Here is a 19,447-nt window from a genome sequence, read left to right on the forward strand (position 1 = left end):
CGAGAAGGAGCTCGCAACTGCCGATATGACAGTATCGCGTCCATTGAGAGAAGACTTGCTCTTATCCAAGATGATACAAACAAACCTACTGTACAAGATGTCATTGGTCACTTCAGCCTAATTGAACACTGTTTCTTTGATGCTTCATTGCTATGCTTTGAGTCAGACGAAGGTCGCGAGAGCATACAAGTATTTCTCACACAACCCGAACGATTCCGCCTTAATCAACCTTGTATCACGGGCTTGGTCTTTCACGTCACAATGTGGTTGCTCGAAATATAATATCGGTACTTGCCTTGGAAATGCATATATACCCTGTCGAAACGAGCATCCGAGAGATTGGTCCATGATTACATTCAAAAGTGTGCTTCTACATGCAGGGGATGCAAGTTTCGTTAATCATATCAAAGTTGACACAGATGTTAAAAACAGCTTACAGGGAATAGCGCCACAGTATAGGTATCCGATCGAGACGGCTTGGCTGCATCAGTCGACCAGTCGACGTGCTAAAGACAAAACATTCAGGACCATTCAGCGTCGGAATGTAGTTTGAATCAGGGAAGTGATCATTTTTTCCCTGGTGCTAAATGCTGGGCAATTCACCAAGGCAAACAAGTTGAACAAGGCAGGAAATGCAAAGAATGTCGAGGTTTTTTCTTGAGGGTGGAAAAATGAAAACGGCGCGACCACCGCTTGGTCTCTACGTCTCTACGCGAAGAGATGTGATATCCTTCGAAAGCATTGTACTTGCTGTTGTATTTTTGGCATTATATATGCCTTATATGTCTATTGTTACCTGTGACTTCCCTCAGATCTACGATATTCTGAGCGGGCACGAAGAATTGTGCTCCACGGCATGTTTGTGTCAGCTGAAATGCTTCGGGTGACTTCCCTGCCTTTTGGCTAGTGCAAATGAGGGACGTTATCATGCAGCAATATCCTTCACATCATTGAACTTTCCCTCCTCTTGGTCCCGACGGAAGGTCCGTTTCGCATGTCTGAGCAAATGCACCATCGACGACGGCGTCATCCCCTCCATCCTCTTCGCGGCTCCCTGAACCAGCAACTAGTCAGATCCTGCAATATAGAAATTTCGTATACAACTCACGATAGTTGTCGGTCGAACCTTGAACAGCCGCTCCCGAATCTCTGAACTCAATCCTTTCACAGTGAGGTAGTCCATCATAGGATCAAGCAGCAGACTCTCGTCTACCATAAAGTCTCGCAGATCTGCTTGTTGTCTTGCTAGGAAGGGCTGGTATCGGCCTGTGCATATGCACGTTAGGATCGTTTTGTAGTAGCACTCCCAGCTATCGTACCTTCGATGTCAATCCGCGCCAGCAGTCTGGGATCAGTATCGGCCAACAACGGAATGTCCTTGATAAATTCTGCAGAAGATATAGTTTGGTATCGCAGCAAATCAAAGGCACTGGGGAGGAAAAACTATGAGAGACTCCATGTCAAGCTGTGGGTAGCCTCACCTTCTCATTTTGCCGTCCAGTGGAACGGTGTATCCTCGAGACTTCCAGCCCTTACAAACAGAGGATATTAGACGATTCCACAATAAATGAATGGTGACCTACTTGTGTACTGAGCACACAACCTTTTAAGACGTCGATGATCTGGTTGTACGTCTGTAGCAGCTGGCTGAACGACCGCCAACGCTCGTCAGATACCACGCCAGCATTGTATGCTACATAAACACGATTAATGACGCGCTGAACCTAGATGCAAACGAGGTCAAACCTTTGGCTGTTAACCGCATATCGGAATTTTCAGGTCGCAGCGTCATTCGATATTCTGACCTCGAGGTTAACATCCGATCTGGCATCGTTTTTAGTAGACCTAATGACTAAATTGGTGCCACTTACATGGCTCGTCTGCTCCTTTGACAATGAGATCATCGATGAGGACTCCAATGAAGCTCTCTGCCCTTGAAAGGACGAACGGTGGACGTTGCAGGGCCGCCAATCCCGCATTGATACCTGCAACGATACCCTGGGCAGCAGCCTCTTCATAGCCAGTTGTACCTGACAAAAGACATTAGTAAAGAAAAATATCGTGACTACCTTTGAATATACCATTAATTTGTCCCGCGAGGAAGAGGCCCTACAATGGCGTCAGACTACGCTGAATATCAGTGGGAAAGGAGAATACGCTGCCTTGATACGTTTTGTCTCGAGGGTGGCTGATTAACCGAGTTAGCTCGTATAATGAGCGCGGTAAAGCAGACTTACGCAAGAGCTCTCGAGGATCCACATAGTCGTATTCCACGCCATATGCGGGTCTGACCATTTTAACACTCTCCAAGCCCTCGATAGTTCGCATCATCGGTTCCTGAACTTCCTCTGGGAGACTGCAGGAGATCCCATTAGGATATATTACGTCTACGGAGCGTCAGGCATTCCAAAGGCTAACACGCATAAACGAACACACCAGAATCATAACCTTCAGGCTCTAGCCAGACAGTATGTGCATCTCGATCAAATCGCAAAATTTTGGCTTCCAGAGATGGACAATATCGGGGTCCTTTCTTCGTCTCCTGTATATGAACGCTGCGGTGCATGTTGTCCTTGACTATCTGGTGTGTAGACGGGTTTGTCCTAGTCATGTAGCAGGGTATTTGGTTGCTCTGCAACAATGAGATGAAATTCAGAATGCCAAACGCTTAGGACTCACTGCGTTTGGTACGGTATCATTGAGAAAGCTGAATGGAGCTGGGACTTGATCACCGTCCTGACGGTCGAGTGTCGTGAAATTTACTGTTTTTCCATCCAAGCGAGCTGGCGTCCCTGTCTGTAAGCGTCCGAGTCTGAATCCAGCCGCGCGAAGCGAGCCGGACAGGCCTATAGAGGGGTCTTCGTTGATTCTTCCAGCAGGGAAAGTCTTTGGACCTGTGATAACATCAATTTGTGGCAGGTAAAAACGCAGGAGTAGGTACCAATGTGTATTTCTCCTCCAAGGAAGGTTCCGGTGCAAACGATGACTTGGGAACAAGGAATAATCTCCCCAGTGTCTAAATGAACGGTCAGCGTAACCCACAAAACATAGTTGGTAACACACCAAGCCTGACGCCTTTAATGCGCCCCCATACAGCATCAGGATTGTGATCGTGGTCGAACACAAGGTCGAAGACGTCCGCAGCGCGTATGTGTAAATTCTCCTGATATTTTGCGAGTTCTTCCTTCATATGGCGCTTGTAAAGTTTGCGGTCAATTTGCGCTCGTGGTCCCTAGAGATGAATTGTTACTCAAATGATCTGAGCATTGTGTATCGCGTACCCAAACAGCCGACCCCTTCGTCGCATTCAGCATACGGAACATTATCCCAGACATATCTACTCTTAAGGATCAATTGCATACATCGCAGGGAAAGCACACTGAGTACCAGCAACACGACCCATCAGCCCGTCCATCGCATCGACTTCGCGAACGAGAGTTCCCTTTCCGACGCCTCCAATTGACGGATTGCAGGAAAGTTCACCTATGTTTTCCACATTTTTCGTCAACAAGAGCGTTTTTGCGCCTGAGCGAGACGCTGCTGCTGCCGCTTCGCAACCTGCATGCCCAGCGCCGATGACACAGACTTCAAACAAGCTGAGCTCAAGAAACAGCTGAACTAGGAGCTTCACATACCTTGGTAGGACTCGGAAACGTGTTCGACGACGGAAGAGAAATATCTATGCAGACGCAGGCGAGTCCATGGTTGGCGCGTTAGATGGTTCAGCATTCCAAGTTACAGGCGTCGTTGACGTCGTGGACAGAGAGAGAATTTTGTTTTAACATTTCTGATTTGAAATTAGAAATGCGTAAAATAATTGTTTTAAAGAAGATTAAAACTATATTACAATAATATTCTCCTTATTAACAGCTTGTTGAATGACGTTCAAAGTGCCATCAATGTTATGGGGCCTGATGTTATGGGACTTCCCATACACGTGTCAACCTTGTCTGCAGTAGCTAGCACCAACAACCATGGCCAATGAAGGAGGGTTAGTTTCGCTTTCATTGTTTCTTCCTTAATTTCTGTGCTCATATGTCCTCGCCGAAGTCGGATCCTTTTCATTCGTGGTTCGTGTCATCTACATTTGAATACTCAGTCCAGCCTTAAAGCTCTATAGAGCTCGAAATCGTCAAGATCGTGCCTACCAAAGAGTCAAGGTTTCGCTTGAAAATCACTGCTGGCGACAAGAAGCAAAAAACAGAAGTAATAAAGATCGATGGGGTTGGTGTCCTGCCGAAGTAGACCCAAAATTTGATGCTGTAGGTTGTATATGCACCCATCTCATCTTGGTGGATGTCTCACAATTTCACAAGCGACCTCGACTCGCAAGCCGTGGTTTTATGGGAGCTTTACGGTCGTCGGTGGATGAACCCGCATTTCGAGGTCCTTGGCAGCGTCGAGAAAACACTTGGAGAATTGTTTGAAGGGAGTACTAGTACGAGTGCGTGCTGTATTTCTTTCTTTATTCTAATACATGCTGATTTTTCTGCAGGCGCTGATATACATCTATACAACGGATCTTCCGAGGTCGCAGTCCTCAAAATATCTTGCAAGTTGGGCGGTGCCAAGGGTGTCATGATCGATGTCATCCCGAACATCGAGAAACCCTCAGAAGGCTCTAAGCTTCTGGATGGAAACGACACCCTGGACACGGTGCTTAATGCTGTGAAGCAGATGATCGATGTTCTCGCAGATGTAGGCAATATTTTACAAGCCAATTCATATTGCTTAACAAGCCTCTTCCCAAGGTGCACCCCGCGGCTACCATCGCTTGGGGATTTCTGTCTATTGGATTCAAGGTGGGTTGTCGACGGTGTTCCCAGTGCATGGATATCTTCACATCATAGATGCAGATCTTAAAGAAGCAGCACGACACGAATCAAGCTATACATGATCTTTACACAGACATGATATCAGCATATGACGCGTTCAGCAAGGATGAGATCTTAGAGCGGCGTGTTCGGTTACAGGGAATTTATAATTCCTTGTTCAAGCAGACCATCGAGTGCGCCATTTTCATTGAAGGCTATACAAAGGAGAGCGGGATAAGTATGTCTTTAAGTTACAATCGTCTCATAATATCTGACGGTTCTTTCAGAGCATCTCTTCGAGATAGATATATCGGGCCAAGCCGAAATTTTTCGTCAGGCTTTCGTCAATCTGAAGAACCACTTGAACATGGGATTTGCAAAGGAAGCAGTCATTGTTACTCTCGGTGTCCAGAAAAGTGTGGATGTTCTGGGTGCGCCGTTTTTCAGCTGCAGTGCTTCGTGAGTGCTGACCATCAATGCTTTTAGTCATGAGAGATCGGCTACGAGATCTCCATCCGCCTCAAGAGCTAGGCCCAAAATCGTGGTGTAAGCAAGGAACGCGTGTTGCGACAATCAACATGATGGTGTCGTGGATTGCCCAGCGTGACGGCAAGACAATGTGGTGCAAAGGATTGGCGGGGACGGGGAAGAGTTCCCTGATGGGAACTCTCCACGAGTTACTCACAACGAATTTCGGAGGTCGCAGTCGGCTTGCAGCATTCATTCGCTACGACCGTATCGAATATCCAAAGGCTAGCAAGTTAATCGCCAGTATCGCATATGCCTTGGGAATGTTTGACGACCGTATCGGGATGGCCATCTCCCTAGTTGTCCAGACATTGCCATCAGTCGTAACCTTGCCACCGTCCGCTCAGTTTTAGTTTCTACTCCGTAATCCACTTGAATCCGTTCCTGATCTTGGTGATGGAGGACCTCTGGTTGTCATCATTGATGGATTGGATGAGTGCGACGCGTCTGATGATATGCTGGCCATCCTCGCTGAGGGATTCGGTCCAAAACTTTCCTTTATGCGCCTCATTCTTTCCAGCCGACCGGTTCATCGCGTAGTTACGGCGTTCGAGGGACGAGACTGCATATATCCACTCTATTTGGATACCTCCTCGAAGAGTATAAACCGTGATATCCAGTTCTATTTGAAGCGAGAGTTTGCAACCATACGTGACAATGCATTCCTGAAGAAGTGTAAAGAGCTAGATGCTGTCAATGAACTGACAGCACGGGCGAGTGGTTTATTCATTTGGGCAGCGACTGTTGCGAAATTTGTCCATGAATTTCCGGGGATATCGAGGCTGCAGGTTCTCCTAGACACGAAAACCCCTAATGACGCCACTGAGGCCCTAATAACCTTATACCGCACCTCTCTGGATACTCTCGTGTCTGAACCAGGTACCAATGCAGATATTAAGAAGTATGTGCGAGGTGTTCTAGGTGCTGTGTTGGTGACCCAGACACCTCCAGGGATGACAGAGGATGTCCTTGATAACATTGTCCTACTAGGCGAAGGCAGCCCTCCTTCGCGTCACATCGTGTCTATGTTAGGAAGTGTACTTAGCCCTGAAACTGAGGACTCACCGATCCGACTTATACACAAATCCCTCGATGATTTCTTGCAGGATCGGAGTCGATGTGGGGATGAATGGTTCGTCGATGTCACTCTGCACCGCAAGGCAATATATGATCAGTGTCAGGTTGCATCGAAATCATTTCTGAAGACATGGTCTCCCAAAAGTAGTAGGGATATCGGAGCCGTACCGTCGTATATATCCAAATATGCAGTGTTTGGAGTGTTCTGGTATTCCGCTTTCAGCGAGAGTAACATAGAACTATTCACTTCCTTTTTCCGCCACTACTTTCTTCCATGGTTGGACATTGTTGTCACAGATGACGATGTTCTCCATTTTGAAATCATGGACATGATCTGTCGACAACATGGGCTAACACGCATACCATTCGAAGTCGATATCCGTGATTCGGACACTATCCACCGTGTTCTTCGAAGTTCCGCTGAGTTTTACTGTCACCTTCACCATTCTAGCAAAGAGAGCCCCCTCACCGGAAAGGTCACACTCGAGTGTATGAAACTCAAAAGGACAGGCGGCTCCTTGGAGTCTACCGGCGATAACCTGAACATCGAAGATGTGATTTTCGTTGATGCCGATCTGCGGACGGAATATGGATTCAAATTTACCAATACTACATTGGTGCCTCTTTATGTTTCGATGTTCCTTTTTGATGTCAGTGATTTGTGCATTCGTACGTAGTTCTGTCAATAATCACTCCTTGCTCTACTGAACAGATCCTGCCTTTTTTAGAAGCACTCTATCAATCGGATGCCCCCCTCCCCCCTGAAGAATCATTGTCCATCGGGTACGGCTCCAAGGACTGGGAACGTTCATGGTGCTTCAGCGTAATAGAGGGACAAGATGTCGATGTTGGCTTCTTAAAGCTTTTCTTCTCGATAGAGTATCTAGACTGGTCGGCCATCATCCAAGAGTCACCCTTTGAAGGCCATCGCCAGAGTGCTCCACCTCCGATGAGGAAGATACCTTCCCTATGTCATACAATGTGTATTCCAATTGTTCAAAAATGGGTAGTGGGTGCCTCGCGAGACTCCGGAGGCAGGTTACATTTGCCAAGGCCGCTAGTATGATTTCCATTTCGTTGATTTGACATTGTTCCCAAGTACACCCCGCAGTAGTACGTACCGTACCTGGTGTACCCCGCAGTCCATTATTCTTATACAAGGTCTGGCTTCCTTTGATAGTGCCTCGCCCCTTGTCTTCACTAGCCAGAATCTGAACATACCTCTTTTGAGGACCTGTCTTGGCGTACTTCATTTGCGTCCAAGCCTGAATCCGTTAACGTAGTCGAGAGTCTGGTTTGATCTATCAGTCGAACCTCACTCTCGACATAGAGGTTACGCTCCCGTTTTAACCAAATCCGGCTCCTACATCTGGGTCGAGGATGTGTGGTGAGCTCGAGGGCAAGACACGCGACATTAGATACTAGGAGAAGAGAACCAACAACGAACCAACTCACCATGGTTTGACTTTTTATCAATATCCACCATACTAGGGACCCTTGACGAGGACCAAATCCCAGAGTTCGGATACTACCTAATGGTATGTTAGTTTGTGAAAACACAGTCAACACAGGCGATGTACGTTGGAAAGGGAGACTCATCCTGCAAAGTGGGGAATTTTCAACGCTATTCCCATTTCATTCCTCCCTCACAATACCTCGAGTCATACCGTCTACACACCCGACAACTCGCATCCAAACTCAGTCCAATTTGAGACTCCTCGACGCGTGTCGGCCCTTGGAGGACTGGATAAGTGGCGTTGAGGGCGAATTTTGTGGTAGAAAGAAGGGACGCCGCCAAGGTGTATCACATAGGCACTTCTAATGAACTGGTTGCCATCGATGGAGAATCAATGGACGTGTTCTCGAATGGCTCTGCACTCGGTACATTAAACATTGAACCAGGTTGTTTTCGTCTCCTCCGAGAGAGCGCTTGCGGTACTAGTGAAGCGAGCAGAGAATCGTGGATCAAAGTTGGATTATCCATCCAGAGAATAGGGTGAAGGTTTGGGCGTGCAGCCTTCTCTTTCAAATTGAACACATCGAAATGTCTTCAGTCAGAAGCAGCACCATCGGGGAAAAATATCTCACCTTGAGAACCTGAGTAAACAAAAATCGGACATACACAAGTTTAGGAAATATGATCATAAGTATGCAAGAAGGATCGGTAACGACGAAACATAGACGTGTATGCAGTTAAACATTAAGGAATGGAATAAGAGTCCACAATGAATATATCACAACTCTATTTCTAGTATGTATGCAATGCTTAAGAATACAGATGATACACGTTCAAAATCCCAACGTAAGAGTCATGATAAAAATGCCGTCTAATTCATCACTGTCGTCGTTCTATTTTGAACTTGCTCTTTACCAGCTTCAACACAGCGTAAGCAAGGAGACGGTACACAACGGTACTGATCACGACCGCACAGAGGTTCAAAGGAGCGCTAACATCATTCAGCTTGAAGATTTCGAGCACCTGTTCGCCTGTACTGATTGCGCATGATCCGTCTGTGAGTCGTTGGTCATCTCCACACGAAAATGTCCGGCCTCGGAGCACGTAAGGCATCATATTGCGAACAGAGTAGCCAAGCGGGTTCAGCTTGTTCAAGGCTTTCAGGAAGCCCGGCATGTTCAGACTCATAAGACCTGAAATATCACGCGTAATAAGTAACAGCTAAGACGGATGTTAAATGCAGCTTACCTGCCATATACATGGCGATAGACATCAGAATGTTCGTGATGTTCAGAGCCAGACCCGTGTCCTGGGTAAGAAAGGTATTCATGATCATGCCGAGAGATTCTCCGGCGTTCACGATACACAACCCATTCAAGGCAGTTATGAAGTAAATCGAAACTGTCCTCCCAAGATTGGCGGAGATTGAAACAAATAGTGAATAGACCAATGCAGTGACAACCTCGAAAGGAAGCTCTAATAAGGCGTATGAGGTTAAGAAGGCCTCGACAGAGTAAACACCGTCATCATATTCCTAGGAGAGAAGTCAGACTAATAGACATTCACCAAAAGTCAACGTACCCTGTAGAAGAAATCCCGTTCTACAGGAAAGACTGCGACATTTTGAAGTATGCCAATGAAGAACACTATTCCAAAGCGTTTAGATTGGCGAGATTCAGTAAACTGAGCGACTCACGCGGAAGTGTCTTTTGGATACAACCAACACGAGACTGAATGCTCGGGTAATCATCTCCAATCGGCGAGAAGAAGAGTCCAATACCAATCTGTGTATTAACAATGAGAGCCATCCATCGGAGAAGACCGTCAACACGTACCGAGAGGCCAAGGATACTTCCAATCCGTACGAACAACAAGGAATTTTGCCGAAGAAACGCCAGAACGCCACGTTTAAGCAGGATCGGCAGCGAAGTGGTAATGGACAACATCTTCCTCTCATATCCCTTGAAATTAGTTAATGAAATCCCCAAGTGTTTGTCAGGCAGCGGTGATACGCTGCCTTTCTCCTTCTGGCGACCCTTAAAGGCCTTCACGAGCTCGTTGACCTTCGCCCTACCAAGTTCCTCTTGTTCGGCCTCCCGCGTATCAACCGATACGACGTCCAATGCGAAATCCGCAGGATTCATCATAGCAGGACACTCAAACCCAACCGAAGACATATAGTCGAGCATCTCACTTGCAGCACCAGAGTATGCAACCCGACCACCCTTCGCCAACAGCAGCACGTTGCCGAATCGCTTGTAAAGTTCGGAGGAGCTCTGATGAAGCGTCGTTATGATCGTTCGACCTTCCTTCGCTAGTTGTGCTAGAACGTCAAGAATAGACGCTGCTGTGAATGCGTCCAACCCTGATGTCGGCTCATCCAACCTGGAAAGCAATGAGCAAATCATATTAACAATAGCAGAAACACTACTCACATCAGAACCTGAGGCTCTGTGAGCACCTGGACGGCAATGCTCACTCGTCGTTTCTCGCCTCCAGAGATACCTTTCAACAACTCGTTCCCGATGAGAGTGTGCCGACAATCCTTCAGGCCCATCTTCAGCATAACCTCATCCGCTCTATGGCGTTTCTCCTCCTTGGACATAGCTTTTGGTAGCCGCAATGCAGCAGCAAACTGCAAAGTCTCGCGAACGGTGAGATATGGTAGAAGAGCAGAATCATCCTGTGTTACATACGAACACAGGGTGCTCATCACCTCTGGTTTAGCTGGTACGCCATTTAGCGTCATCGTTCCCCCGGCAACGTAGGTCGTCTGAAGTGTCGACTGAAGTCGCTGTGCCATGAGATTGAGCAGAGTAGTTTTACCGCTCCCGGAAGGACCCAAAATGACGTTTACTTTTCCAGCCTCGAAACAAGAAGTAGTTCCCTGAAGGATTTTTTTATCCCTTCCTCGTCGTGGGCGGATTTTGAGAGTGTAATCCGTGACGTCAACGTCGATGCCAGCGACGCTGTTTGGAGTGAGGGACACGGGAGCGCTAGATGCGTGCCGGGACTCATCCTCCGGACGTTTCTTGGTTCCAAGCATGGAGACGTTGACTTTGAAGAGATGGAGAAAGAGCATTTGACCTATGATGTATGAGATAGCGATGCCGAGTATGGCACATATCGGGATGTATGTCCAGGTCATGTTCGGTACAGCGAGAGAGCTGATTATGAAATCGCCTCGGTAGTTGGCGCAGTTAGGATTTGTCACGGCATCACCGAAAGGACAAGTGAAAAAGCGGCCTTTAAATTCATTGTAAACCAACCCGGTAAAGCCGTAGAACTATCATTAAAGATCAGCTAACGGATAAGAGCATGGCAAACTAGAACGGCTTACAATTGGGGAAATCCATTTTGTCCAGCGGATGAAAATAGGAATGGTATCAGCTTGGATGAAGAACCCGCAGGGGTACGTGTGCAGCATGAACGCGATGTTTGCTATGATGGTGGCTTTCGAAAAATCCCTCGTCATGGCGGTAGCAAAGCCCGCAAAGGTGACCGAAATGTACTGAGTGAGAAGTCCGACAGCGAAATAGTAGAAGAACTGGGTATACGAGGGTGAGAGTCCGACCATGTAGTACGTGATGGCGGAGAAGACGAAAGGGACTAGAATATCCTCCAGGATGGCGTGCGCAGTACGATAGCTTATGATCCATGGGACGATGCCAACGATGCCATCACTGTGCTCTCTGTCAAATACGGGGAGGTCTATCATGGTCAGACGATACACCTCATACATCATAATCAGGTACTCTTGCAGACCCACTGATGTATAAAGCACGCCCTGCCGGGTCTTAATTCCCGCCAGCGAGTCAGGAATATGGTAAAAGACGACTCCAACGAACAGCCCCATGATCACGGCCTCGAACAAAGTGGCGCCCAAACCAAATGGATCGCGGATACTTGTCTTCAGTTTCCGAGAGATTAGAGTGAGTATCACACGGCCAACAGGTGCCGTGTGTACATCTCGTTTATCGATGTTGCTGACCGTTAATTCCTGTTTGATCGGCGGGAATCGGACAGCAGACTCTGACTTCCACGCTGCGATGAGCCTGCTGACACGACTTCGAGACGCTTCCTCAGCCGCAACCGTGCGAACATCAACGGCAGCAACATCGATTAGATAGTCCGCAGGATTGACGTGGAGTTCTAATGGATGGACAAGTCCCTCGAACCAATTAATCGCTGCTGAAGAGGCACCAGCGTAGAGAGTGCGTCCTTGAGAGAGTAGCATAACCCTATCGAGCATAAGAAACGCCTCAGAGCGAGGTTGGTGCAAGGTCATGATCACCGTCCTGCCCTTCTGCGCGAGACTCTTCAGCGTCTTCACAAGATGAAAGGCGCTTGTCGCGTCGAGGCCCGTCGTTGGCTCATCCAGAAACAGCACAGAGGGATTTCCCAGCAACTGGATACCAAGACTGACACGTCTCAGTTCTCCACCAGAACACCCCTTGCGGCGTACACCGTCCCCGATATATGTGTTCGAGCAGTCCTTTAGTCCGAGTTCGAGAATGATATCGTCGACTAGTTGGGCGCGTTGTGCGCGGCTCGTAGTAGCGGGGAGACGTAGGCTTGCAGCGTATGTGAGAGTTTCGCGAACTGTGAGGGTAGGAAGAAGGGAGTCTGTCTGAGTAACATATGCATGTGAAATACTAGATAGGGATATCGAATTATTGTGGAGGCGCTCGCCCTGGACGGAGAGGTTACTGCCGCGCATGCGTTCAGACAGAACGTTAAGTAGCGTCGTCTGAGGGACATGTCAGAGCACATCCTGCAATTGATACTAACTCGCGTACCTTTCCACTGCCGCTGCTACCGAGAATGCCTGTCAGAGTGCCGCGAGGAAAATCAGCGTCGATATGGCTGAGAAGGCTCTTGATCCTGCGAGCCTCCAAATCGGAAGAATTTTTCCTGAGGCCAGGGAAACACTCTTTCCATTGTCTTATGCCCTCTACCTGTACAGAAAGGTTCCGAATCCGTACGTCCACCGGCATCACCGAAGAGAATGAAAGTTTCTCTTCGTGGTTGTCTGCCAGAGACCATCCCGACGCAAGAGAGTCATCAACAGACTTGGTGGAAATATTGTCGACAGACATGGGGTTAGGATGAAGCTAGGATGAAGACAGCCCCCGCCCAATTAATAACGGCGCCAGTAAGACCGACTCTCCCGCTCCACTTTCATCACTTCTGGAAGTCTTGAAAGATTTTGGTGAAGCGAGACTAGCCCCTGGACGAAAGCTCCCAAGATTCGCCAAAATCAGGCGATAGATCCAACTCCAGAGATTAGCATCGCCATCATGCTACCCAATGCTGTCCGATATACGGAGAGCGCTGATCTACGACAACAAACCAAAGTAAGACGTTGATTTGGAGAGTTTCCAGGGCGAACAAGCTCACCATAGTACACTGGAATAAGAAGTAGAGTGCTGAGTTGGACGGTGGTGCCAGTAAGATGATACACAGCAGTCACTGCAATGACCAACTTCGAAAGTATCTACGCGACTAGATGTCCTTTGACATTATTTGACTGTGGCGGTCAGTGACGAGAAGGGCGGGAGAGGGTAGGAGCGACTGGTTGGCCATCGTGCCCGGGCGTTCCGGAGTCTCCGTGTGACACGGGTAGACGGACCGGTCGCCGAACTTGCGTTTCAGAGGGAAACCAAGCGGAGAGAAAAAGTTGGGGAACAGACAGCGATGCCGTAAAACCAAGGGCTTTTATACTGCATGGTAGACTTTTGAAAGAGGAACTGAATTGATTCCAGCCACAATTGAGCCATGGGACCATCGAAACTGAGTCAAAGGTAGCACGTAACCGCTTCGCCACATTCAGAAAAGGGTTAAACATTTGACTACCGTACGCAGGTAGGGATTCTCTCGACCCGCATTGATATAAGCAATGTATCCAGTCGCTAACCCTGTGGCGCCGCAAGGACAGATCTGACCAGCAAACTCCAACCAGCAAATCCATGGTGTCTCTACACGAGCCCACCATTCAGGATCCAAGCAATACAGGCGGTCCGTAATTTCGCGCATCTCGGCGGACCACATTCATGTGACGAGGAAGATCCTCCATGACATCGACTCCAATTCGAAGAACCTTTTGTGAGCCCGAATGCATGTTCCACAATATGGCGGCTACGGAGCTCTGAGACAAAGGTTCCTAAGCTTTATCCAAGATCCCCACGAGAAAAGGCCCTATTTATTATTCGCATAGCTTGCATAAGGTTTTTGTCAAGACCGTGTAAATGGCGCTCGCCCTACGGAAACTCTTCGGGTCGTTCCGAGCTCATAACCAGGTAACATTTTTGATGAAGAGGTAGAACTCCTTCCAGGTCACGGAGACGACATTGAGAAGCTCTACGAGGATATTCCTGACAGCGTCATGAACGGGGAAAATTGTTGCCTATTGTATTGGAGCTGCAAAGGCTGTTTGAGTGGAATAAAGACAGGACATTTTTGCAGATTTACGACGGGAAGCTTGAAGGATTATAGGCACGTCATTGTTTATTCACGTCTTAGGCAAGTCGCATCAAATTGGCACTGGGAATAGCTTGAACAGGTTACACGTGTAGCGTCAACAACTAGGGATAGAGAGGATTTGCGAACGTAAGCAGATTGTTCAATTGTAAAAGCAAACTCACTTTATAAAACATATCCGTATGTATCATGTCCTCGGCAGACGGTATGGTGTGTCAGTTAAAGGGAAGACTTCAATGTGTTGACGGGGAGAAAAAGATTATTCATACTCCTATTTTGGGCAACCGTTGCGTCCGGATGATCCCGGCAACTAAGTTAACATGCCCGCGTTCCCCGGGGGCCTCCCTCCCTTGAGCGTTTATTCTCACCCCGACATGTCTGCTCGGAGAGGGTAAACTCGCCTTCATTCTCCGTGTCAATCATATCCTTCATCATCCAGTAAAATCGTCGAATAGTATGACGTACGATAAATACTCGATGGTTGTCATACGCTGTTCGTCGAACTCAGTACTTTCCTGGTTTCTACGTATCCTCCTCGTTCTCTGCATGCTCCAAATGGTTTATAATTCCTACATCAACTAGATTCTTTTTCACCTGAGATACCCTCTCTTCATCTGTCAATGAGTAGCGCTCTGGTCGTTCCATCTGTATGGCCTCTTTGTTTCGGAACACAAAGACCATTCCCTTGTGTTCTCTATACAAACGATCTATGTCTTCTAGATGTCTATTTGAAGTCTCCGGGTAAAAGAGGTATACGACCTGGAGAAAGCTTGAGTATATCCTCCTGCATCAATGATTGCATCGACCTACAGGAATAATCACGATATTGAACGTCATCCAGATGAGGTAGAACCTCCAGCCGAGGTGCTGAATACCTGGAGGCGTCGCTTGTACGACACAATAATTGGATATCCAATTACTTCCAGTGGCTAACGCCGCGCCCATTGTTCGCATCGACAGGGAATTGATTTCCACAGGGTACAGCCACGGAACGCCCTACATGGTACTCAACAACTGTCGGGTCAAAAGGTACGGTCTACTCACCTGCCAACAGACACCGAAAAAGATATAGTACACGAAGAAGAAGGCGGTCGCAGCAGCACCATAATTCGTCCCGCCCTGAGAGAGCAAGGCAGAAATGAAGATATAACATACGGCCTGGCCTGCTGCACCCCATATCAAGAGTTTTCTCCGACCAGCTCGCTCGATAAGATGAAGGCCGGCGAAGGAAAAGACGAGATAAGAGATGGCATTGCAGGCAGCGAGGAGCCGAGAGAGACGGTTCGATAGACCGACAGAGTTTTGCAAGACGAGAGGAAGACTATAAAAAATCAGCGAAAGAACAAATATTAAGGGCATTAACCCACTAATAGCTGGTGACATTGATTCCAGACAACTGTTGCATCCATTGCGTTCCTAAGGACCCGAGCATTAGGCACTTATCTGCAACGGAGAGTGCAACGCTCACCCGCGCCGAGACACATGCGCTTTACCATACCAGTCTCACCAGTACGTCCGTGCAAGAGGTCCGACAAGCTTGGAGAGGTCTCCCTTTCAATGCGAACGGCCTCAAGAATCTCCGCCTTCTGCGTAACGATAGTAGTGTCTGTCGATTTGACATGCTCTCCTTCAAGCACGATGAGAATTAACACACCCTCTGCCTCACGCCCATGAGCAAGAAGCCAACGAGGACTCTCGGGAAGCCACGGAACAGTGCAGAGCATGATGACCGAAAAGACAAGCTGAAAGGCGAGGGGGAATCTCCAGCTGATGTTTCCTCCAACATAGCTCAGTCCGAACGTCATCCAATTGCTGATCGCATATCCCGCAATATTCATACTAGGAAGAGACGTTATTCCGTGTTCGTGCGTACATGAAGAAATAAAGGTAATCCCGTACATCATTCCAAGGACGACAACCTTTCCTCGAAGAGAGGGTTTAGTAGTCTCGCTTTGCCAAACTGGGGCAGTAGCTGTATTAATGCTTGATAGACGTCATTGAGAAGAAACGGCATCAGAATAAAAGGAGAACCCACCCATTACCTATACCAGTTATAATACGAGAGACAATGATTGTTGGTACATTATAAGAGGACGTTTGTATGATGGCTCCAACGGACATCACAATGACTCCGAACATGAGCATCTTCTTCCGCTCAAATCTTTCACCAATGACGAACGAGCTCATGGCACCGATGAAACTATGGAGGTAATATGTCAGACGCGAATAAAACGGACACTAAGCAACCCACCATCCAGTATCGTACAGAGACACGATTGTGCCTTGGAGGCTCGAGTCGGGGTAACCCATCTGCTTCAAGAAGTCGTCCGTGACGATGATCCCGCCAAATACGCCTTGATCGTATCCTGATATGTACCTCTACTTCAATAGAAACGTGGGAAAGAACGGGATGCGTCGCACCAAAAAGCGTCATAGCCGTGATACACGCGACATTGACCCAAGCGTTCAGTGCCATCCCTGTAAGGCCAAAATAGGGCATCCTGTCTGACCTAACTTTCCACATGGTGGGTAATCTGATGTATGGGCAAGACCCCGAGATCTGATGGAAAATCGCAGTTTGTGGCGACCTTTATACACTTGAACTGTGGCGTCGGATCTTTTCAAATGCAGCCAAGTATTCGACGGCACCTCGTATCGTAGTGCGGCAACTAGAGGTCAGCTGGTTCACGCACGAGGGAAGTAGATCAGGATAAACCGATCCGGAGACCCATCACCTCGTTCACGAGACTCATTTTGATGTTCCATTTCAGTCTATTCCATTCCCCGCTCAATCTCTATTCCCCATCACCAGTGGTGCAATCGCACAAAAGCTGTATAGGAATTCCCACCACATGGTGGCCTGAGTACATACCCGAACGACGAAGATAAGAAAAAGCGCAGCAGAGTGCGTCAAGAAATACGTACAATGTCGTGGAATTTTGCCTAGTAACGAAGTAGAGCCTTCCAGAGCCAAGCTACTCGTCTAAACTGCCTCCTCCGCCTCTTCTTCATTAGAGCCTGTTTCGATTATAAGTGTGATTCTGCGTTCTGGTTTGGACACCTGGAATGTAAATTTAAAAAAAAACTAATATCATGAGAAAACCGCAGACGACGCATGACGCATACCGCTATATACAGTGCCGAAACCACAATTATGACCATTCCGGTCACCGTCCAAGAAGTGGGATGGAAGTCGAAGAATATATGCTCGAGGATTGTAACGAATATAAGCTAAGCATAGAAGCCAATGAATAGAATTTGCCAAAGAAGGGCGGCTGTAATGGTTACCTTAGTATATATAGCAGTCGTTCCCCTACCCGCCGTCTCCCGCTGTAAGCCCATTACCGCGAACATCTGAGAATCTGAATCAGTATCACGTTTATCCCACAGAATAATCTGAAATCACCTGGGCAGGAAATGCACAGAGAACAATAATCGTAAGCCACAACCACTGTGTAGGCATAACGAACGGTGTCTGAGTCACAAGCATCCTTCCGTATGTTAGCAAATATATGTCATCCACAACCAAAGCAACGGAATGGCCTACACAATGCTAGCAACAACCCCGCATTGCAAAGCGTGGTATGCCATACAATGATATGAGTGTGCGCGTCGTCCAATAGCTCGTATCACCGTGTCTTTGGGGAAATTTGATGGATGAGCGACATTGTAGTGAAAGATGAAATGAAAACCCACAATCACTTGACAGTCCGAGCACACCTACCAACGCCGCGCTACCAAGAGAGACAAAATTTAATTCAAGCAAAGTGGCAATGAAATGGACTGTCCTGGCTCACCCAATTGCTATCGTATGATGGCTAGGATCGATGTCAAGGACAAGATTTTCTTCCTCGACCGCAGAACCAAAGAGAAATGCAGGTTGCGCAATGCATAAAACGCCGACCATGCTAAACACTGTAGACCTCTTTAACTTTCATAATGAGTCGCAGTCAACATGGCATTCACTCACACTCGGCGAGTCCTTGTCCAAGGCCAATCTTCTCCCCCAAAGTGATAACTCCGAGTATCGCCGTCGTAAAGGGAGCAAGGAAAATCAACGCGGTGACTTCGGATAAGGCGAGATACTTGAGTGAGTAGTATATTCCGAACATCCCGCAAAATCTGAGCCGTGAGGGTGAGCTTTCAAGTTTAAAAAGACAAGGATGAAAAGACGTACCCGAACGTGCCTTGCCACACGAGCAGAGTTTTTTTTTTTTTTTTTTTGTATCCTAAGTCGTACTTTGTGTACCGTATCCTGCACGTAAACGTATGTCCGGATATCCCATTCTTCTTTGTCCCTGCTTCGTATTTCCTTCTGCTTGAGTTGAACCTCAACTAGCGAACGTAATATCATTCCTTGCAGGTTTTACCTGCGTCCATCTGATCTCGGCTTGCGGGGATGGATGTCGGTCGCTTTTTCCCCTTTTTGTCATCATCCTCTTGTTCCTTACGAGCAGAGTTCTGACACCCTTTGGCCCCATGATTGGATCTGCGACGCGCGATAATAGCGACGCGCATAGGCAGAGTATGTATTGCAAGACCTTGAAGGATGGTGATTAGATGGAAATCTCTTGACTCTCAAATGTATCGCGTTAATGCATACCGATCGAAATATCAGCCACTAAAAAGTAAACTTCAGCCAAGAATAACGAGAGCTTTATTATTTACCTCAAGTGTAGGCAATGCCGGGTCAAGCTTGCTCATTTGTTTAACGCTGACCTCCTGGATAGAGTAAACTCCTTGCGATGCAGTCATGAGAAGGAGGGCCCCATTATCGTAGAAAAACTGTTTGAACAGGGTTTTCCAGGACCTAGAACACTCCGAGGGCAATGCAATAGAGCCTCCGGCATCGAGTCCCAGCATAATGAGAAAAGAGGGAGGCGTAGCTAGCTGTCAAACCGAATGGTTGACAGCATTTAATATAGGCATACGTGCTTCTTCGGGGTTTGGTGGGTGAGAAGAAGTATTCCAACTGTACGTATGGCTCCAATGGCAAAGCTTATCTGACAAGTCATCGTGGCGTTCTGCGGATATTCTTATAGATATAGTGTCTGTCGAACTTGAGCTTGAAGTTATAGGTCATGAACCTACG

The 19,447-nt window shown here is 47.6% G+C and overlaps 5 protein-coding genes across 5 annotated transcripts; 1 reads left to right on the top strand and 4 right to left on the bottom strand.

Annotated features, from left to right (window-relative positions):
* Positions 1–906: 906 nt before the first annotated feature.
* Positions 907–3,776, bottom strand: EV420DRAFT_631292 (glucose inhibited division protein A-domain-containing protein). The gene is made up of 17 exons (XM_060482861.1): positions 3,636–3,776; positions 3,388–3,585; positions 3,282–3,337; positions 3,064–3,232; positions 2,942–3,016; positions 2,680–2,894; positions 2,437–2,632; positions 2,238–2,387; positions 2,163–2,188; positions 2,082–2,109; positions 1,872–2,030; positions 1,747–1,824; positions 1,584–1,693; positions 1,482–1,531; positions 1,320–1,429; positions 1,109–1,266; positions 907–1,054 (listed from the first exon to the last, which is right to left on the bottom strand). Exons 1-17 carry the CDS (start codon positions 3,727–3,729, stop codon positions 926–928), a joined length of 2,001 nt encoding a protein of 666 aa, XP_060328263.1. The 5' UTR covers positions 3,730–3,776; the 3' UTR covers positions 907–925.
* A 102-nt stretch (positions 3,777–3,878) lies between these two features.
* On the top strand, positions 3,879–7,485 carry EV420DRAFT_1697654 (uncharacterized protein; the record flags this gene model as incomplete). Its single annotated transcript, XM_060479445.1, has 11 exons — positions 3,879–3,991; positions 4,051–4,070; positions 4,121–4,224; positions 4,267–4,444; positions 4,496–4,698; positions 4,740–4,802; positions 4,857–5,052; positions 5,102–5,245; positions 5,301–5,665; positions 5,696–7,088; positions 7,148–7,485. Exons 1-11 carry the CDS (start codon positions 3,975–3,977, stop codon positions 7,483–7,485), a joined length of 3,021 nt encoding a protein of 1,006 aa, XP_060328264.1. The 5' UTR covers positions 3,879–3,974.
* Positions 7,486–8,386: 901 nt separating this feature from the next.
* Positions 8,387–13,163, bottom strand: EV420DRAFT_631430 (P-loop containing nucleoside triphosphate hydrolase protein). The gene is made up of 8 exons (XM_060482864.1): positions 12,675–13,163; positions 11,216–12,625; positions 10,311–11,161; positions 9,711–10,260; positions 9,572–9,659; positions 9,457–9,521; positions 9,124–9,409; positions 8,387–9,068 (listed from the first exon to the last, which is right to left on the bottom strand). The coding sequence occupies exons 1-8, from the start codon at positions 12,972–12,974 to the stop codon at positions 8,755–8,757; spliced, it is 3,864 nt and encodes a 1,287-aa protein (XP_060328265.1). The 5' UTR covers positions 12,975–13,163; the 3' UTR covers positions 8,387–8,754.
* A 1,446-nt stretch (positions 13,164–14,609) lies between these two features.
* EV420DRAFT_631427 (general substrate transporter) lies at positions 14,610–17,076 on the bottom strand. The gene is made up of 8 exons (XM_060482863.1): positions 16,777–17,076; positions 16,607–16,721; positions 16,391–16,555; positions 15,824–16,338; positions 15,723–15,771; positions 15,400–15,676; positions 15,166–15,351; positions 14,610–15,114 (listed from the first exon to the last, which is right to left on the bottom strand). Exons 1-8 carry the CDS (start codon positions 16,877–16,879, stop codon positions 14,878–14,880), a joined length of 1,647 nt encoding a protein of 548 aa, XP_060328266.1. The 5' UTR covers positions 16,880–17,076; the 3' UTR covers positions 14,610–14,877.
* An 88-nt stretch (positions 17,077–17,164) lies between these two features.
* Positions 17,165–18,184, bottom strand: EV420DRAFT_631657 (uncharacterized protein; the record flags this gene model as incomplete). The annotated part of the gene is made up of 7 exons (XM_060482865.1): positions 17,165–17,416; positions 17,482–17,586; positions 17,644–17,709; positions 17,762–17,846; positions 17,903–17,993; positions 18,052–18,089; positions 18,153–18,184. Coding segments are annotated over 7 exons (495 nt in total), but the record flags the coding sequence as incomplete, so codon positions are not given.
* Between the last annotated feature and the right edge of the window lie 1,263 nt (positions 18,185–19,447).

This window comes from Desarmillaria tabescens (assembly GCF_030435595.1).
Source record: "Desarmillaria tabescens strain CCBAS 213 chromosome Unknown EV420scaffold_29, whole genome shotgun sequence".
NCBI lineage: Eukaryota > Fungi > Basidiomycota > Agaricomycetes > Agaricales > Physalacriaceae > Desarmillaria > Desarmillaria tabescens.

What these genes read in the sequence shown, in the direction of transcription:
- EV420DRAFT_631292 (XM_060482861.1), bottom strand. Translation starts at nt 3,729, where the DNA reads ATGCTGAACCATCTAACGCGCCAACCATGGACTCGCCTGCGTCTGCAT. An exon ending in CCTCGCGGGACAAATTAATG is followed by an intron (nt 2,031 to 2,081) that starts GTATATTCAAAG and finishes GTCTTTTGTCAG; the next exon opens with GTACAACTGGCTATGAAGAG. An exon ending in CAAAGGAGCAGACGAGCCAT is followed by an intron (nt 1,825 to 1,871) that starts GTAAGTGGCACC and finishes AAACGATGCCAG; the next exon opens with ATCGGATGTTAACCTCGAGG.
- EV420DRAFT_631430 (XM_060482864.1), bottom strand. Translation starts at nt 12,974, where the DNA reads ATGTCTGTCGACAATATTTCCACCAAGTCTGTTGATGACTCTCTTGCG. An exon ending in GTAGCAGCGGCAGTGGAAAG is followed by an intron (nt 12,626 to 12,674) that starts GTACGCGAGTTA and finishes CATGTCCCTCAG; the next exon opens with ACGACGCTACTTAACGTTCT. An exon ending in CAAAATGGATTTCCCCAATT is followed by an intron (nt 11,162 to 11,215) that starts GTAAGCCGTTCT and finishes CTTTAATGATAG; the next exon opens with TTCTACGGCTTTACCGGGTT.
- EV420DRAFT_631427 (XM_060482863.1), bottom strand. Translation starts at nt 16,879, where the DNA reads ATGTGGAAAGTTAGGTCAGACAGGATGCCCTATTTTGGCCTTACAGGG. An exon ending in TCTCTGTACGATACTGGATG is followed by an intron (nt 16,556 to 16,606) that starts GTGGGTTGCTTA and finishes TTACCTCCATAG; the next exon opens with TTTCATCGGTGCCATGAGCT. An exon ending in TCAATATCGTGATTATTCCT is followed by an intron (nt 15,115 to 15,165) that starts GTAGGTCGATGC and finishes AGCTTTCTCCAG; the next exon opens with GTCGTATACCTCTTTTACCC.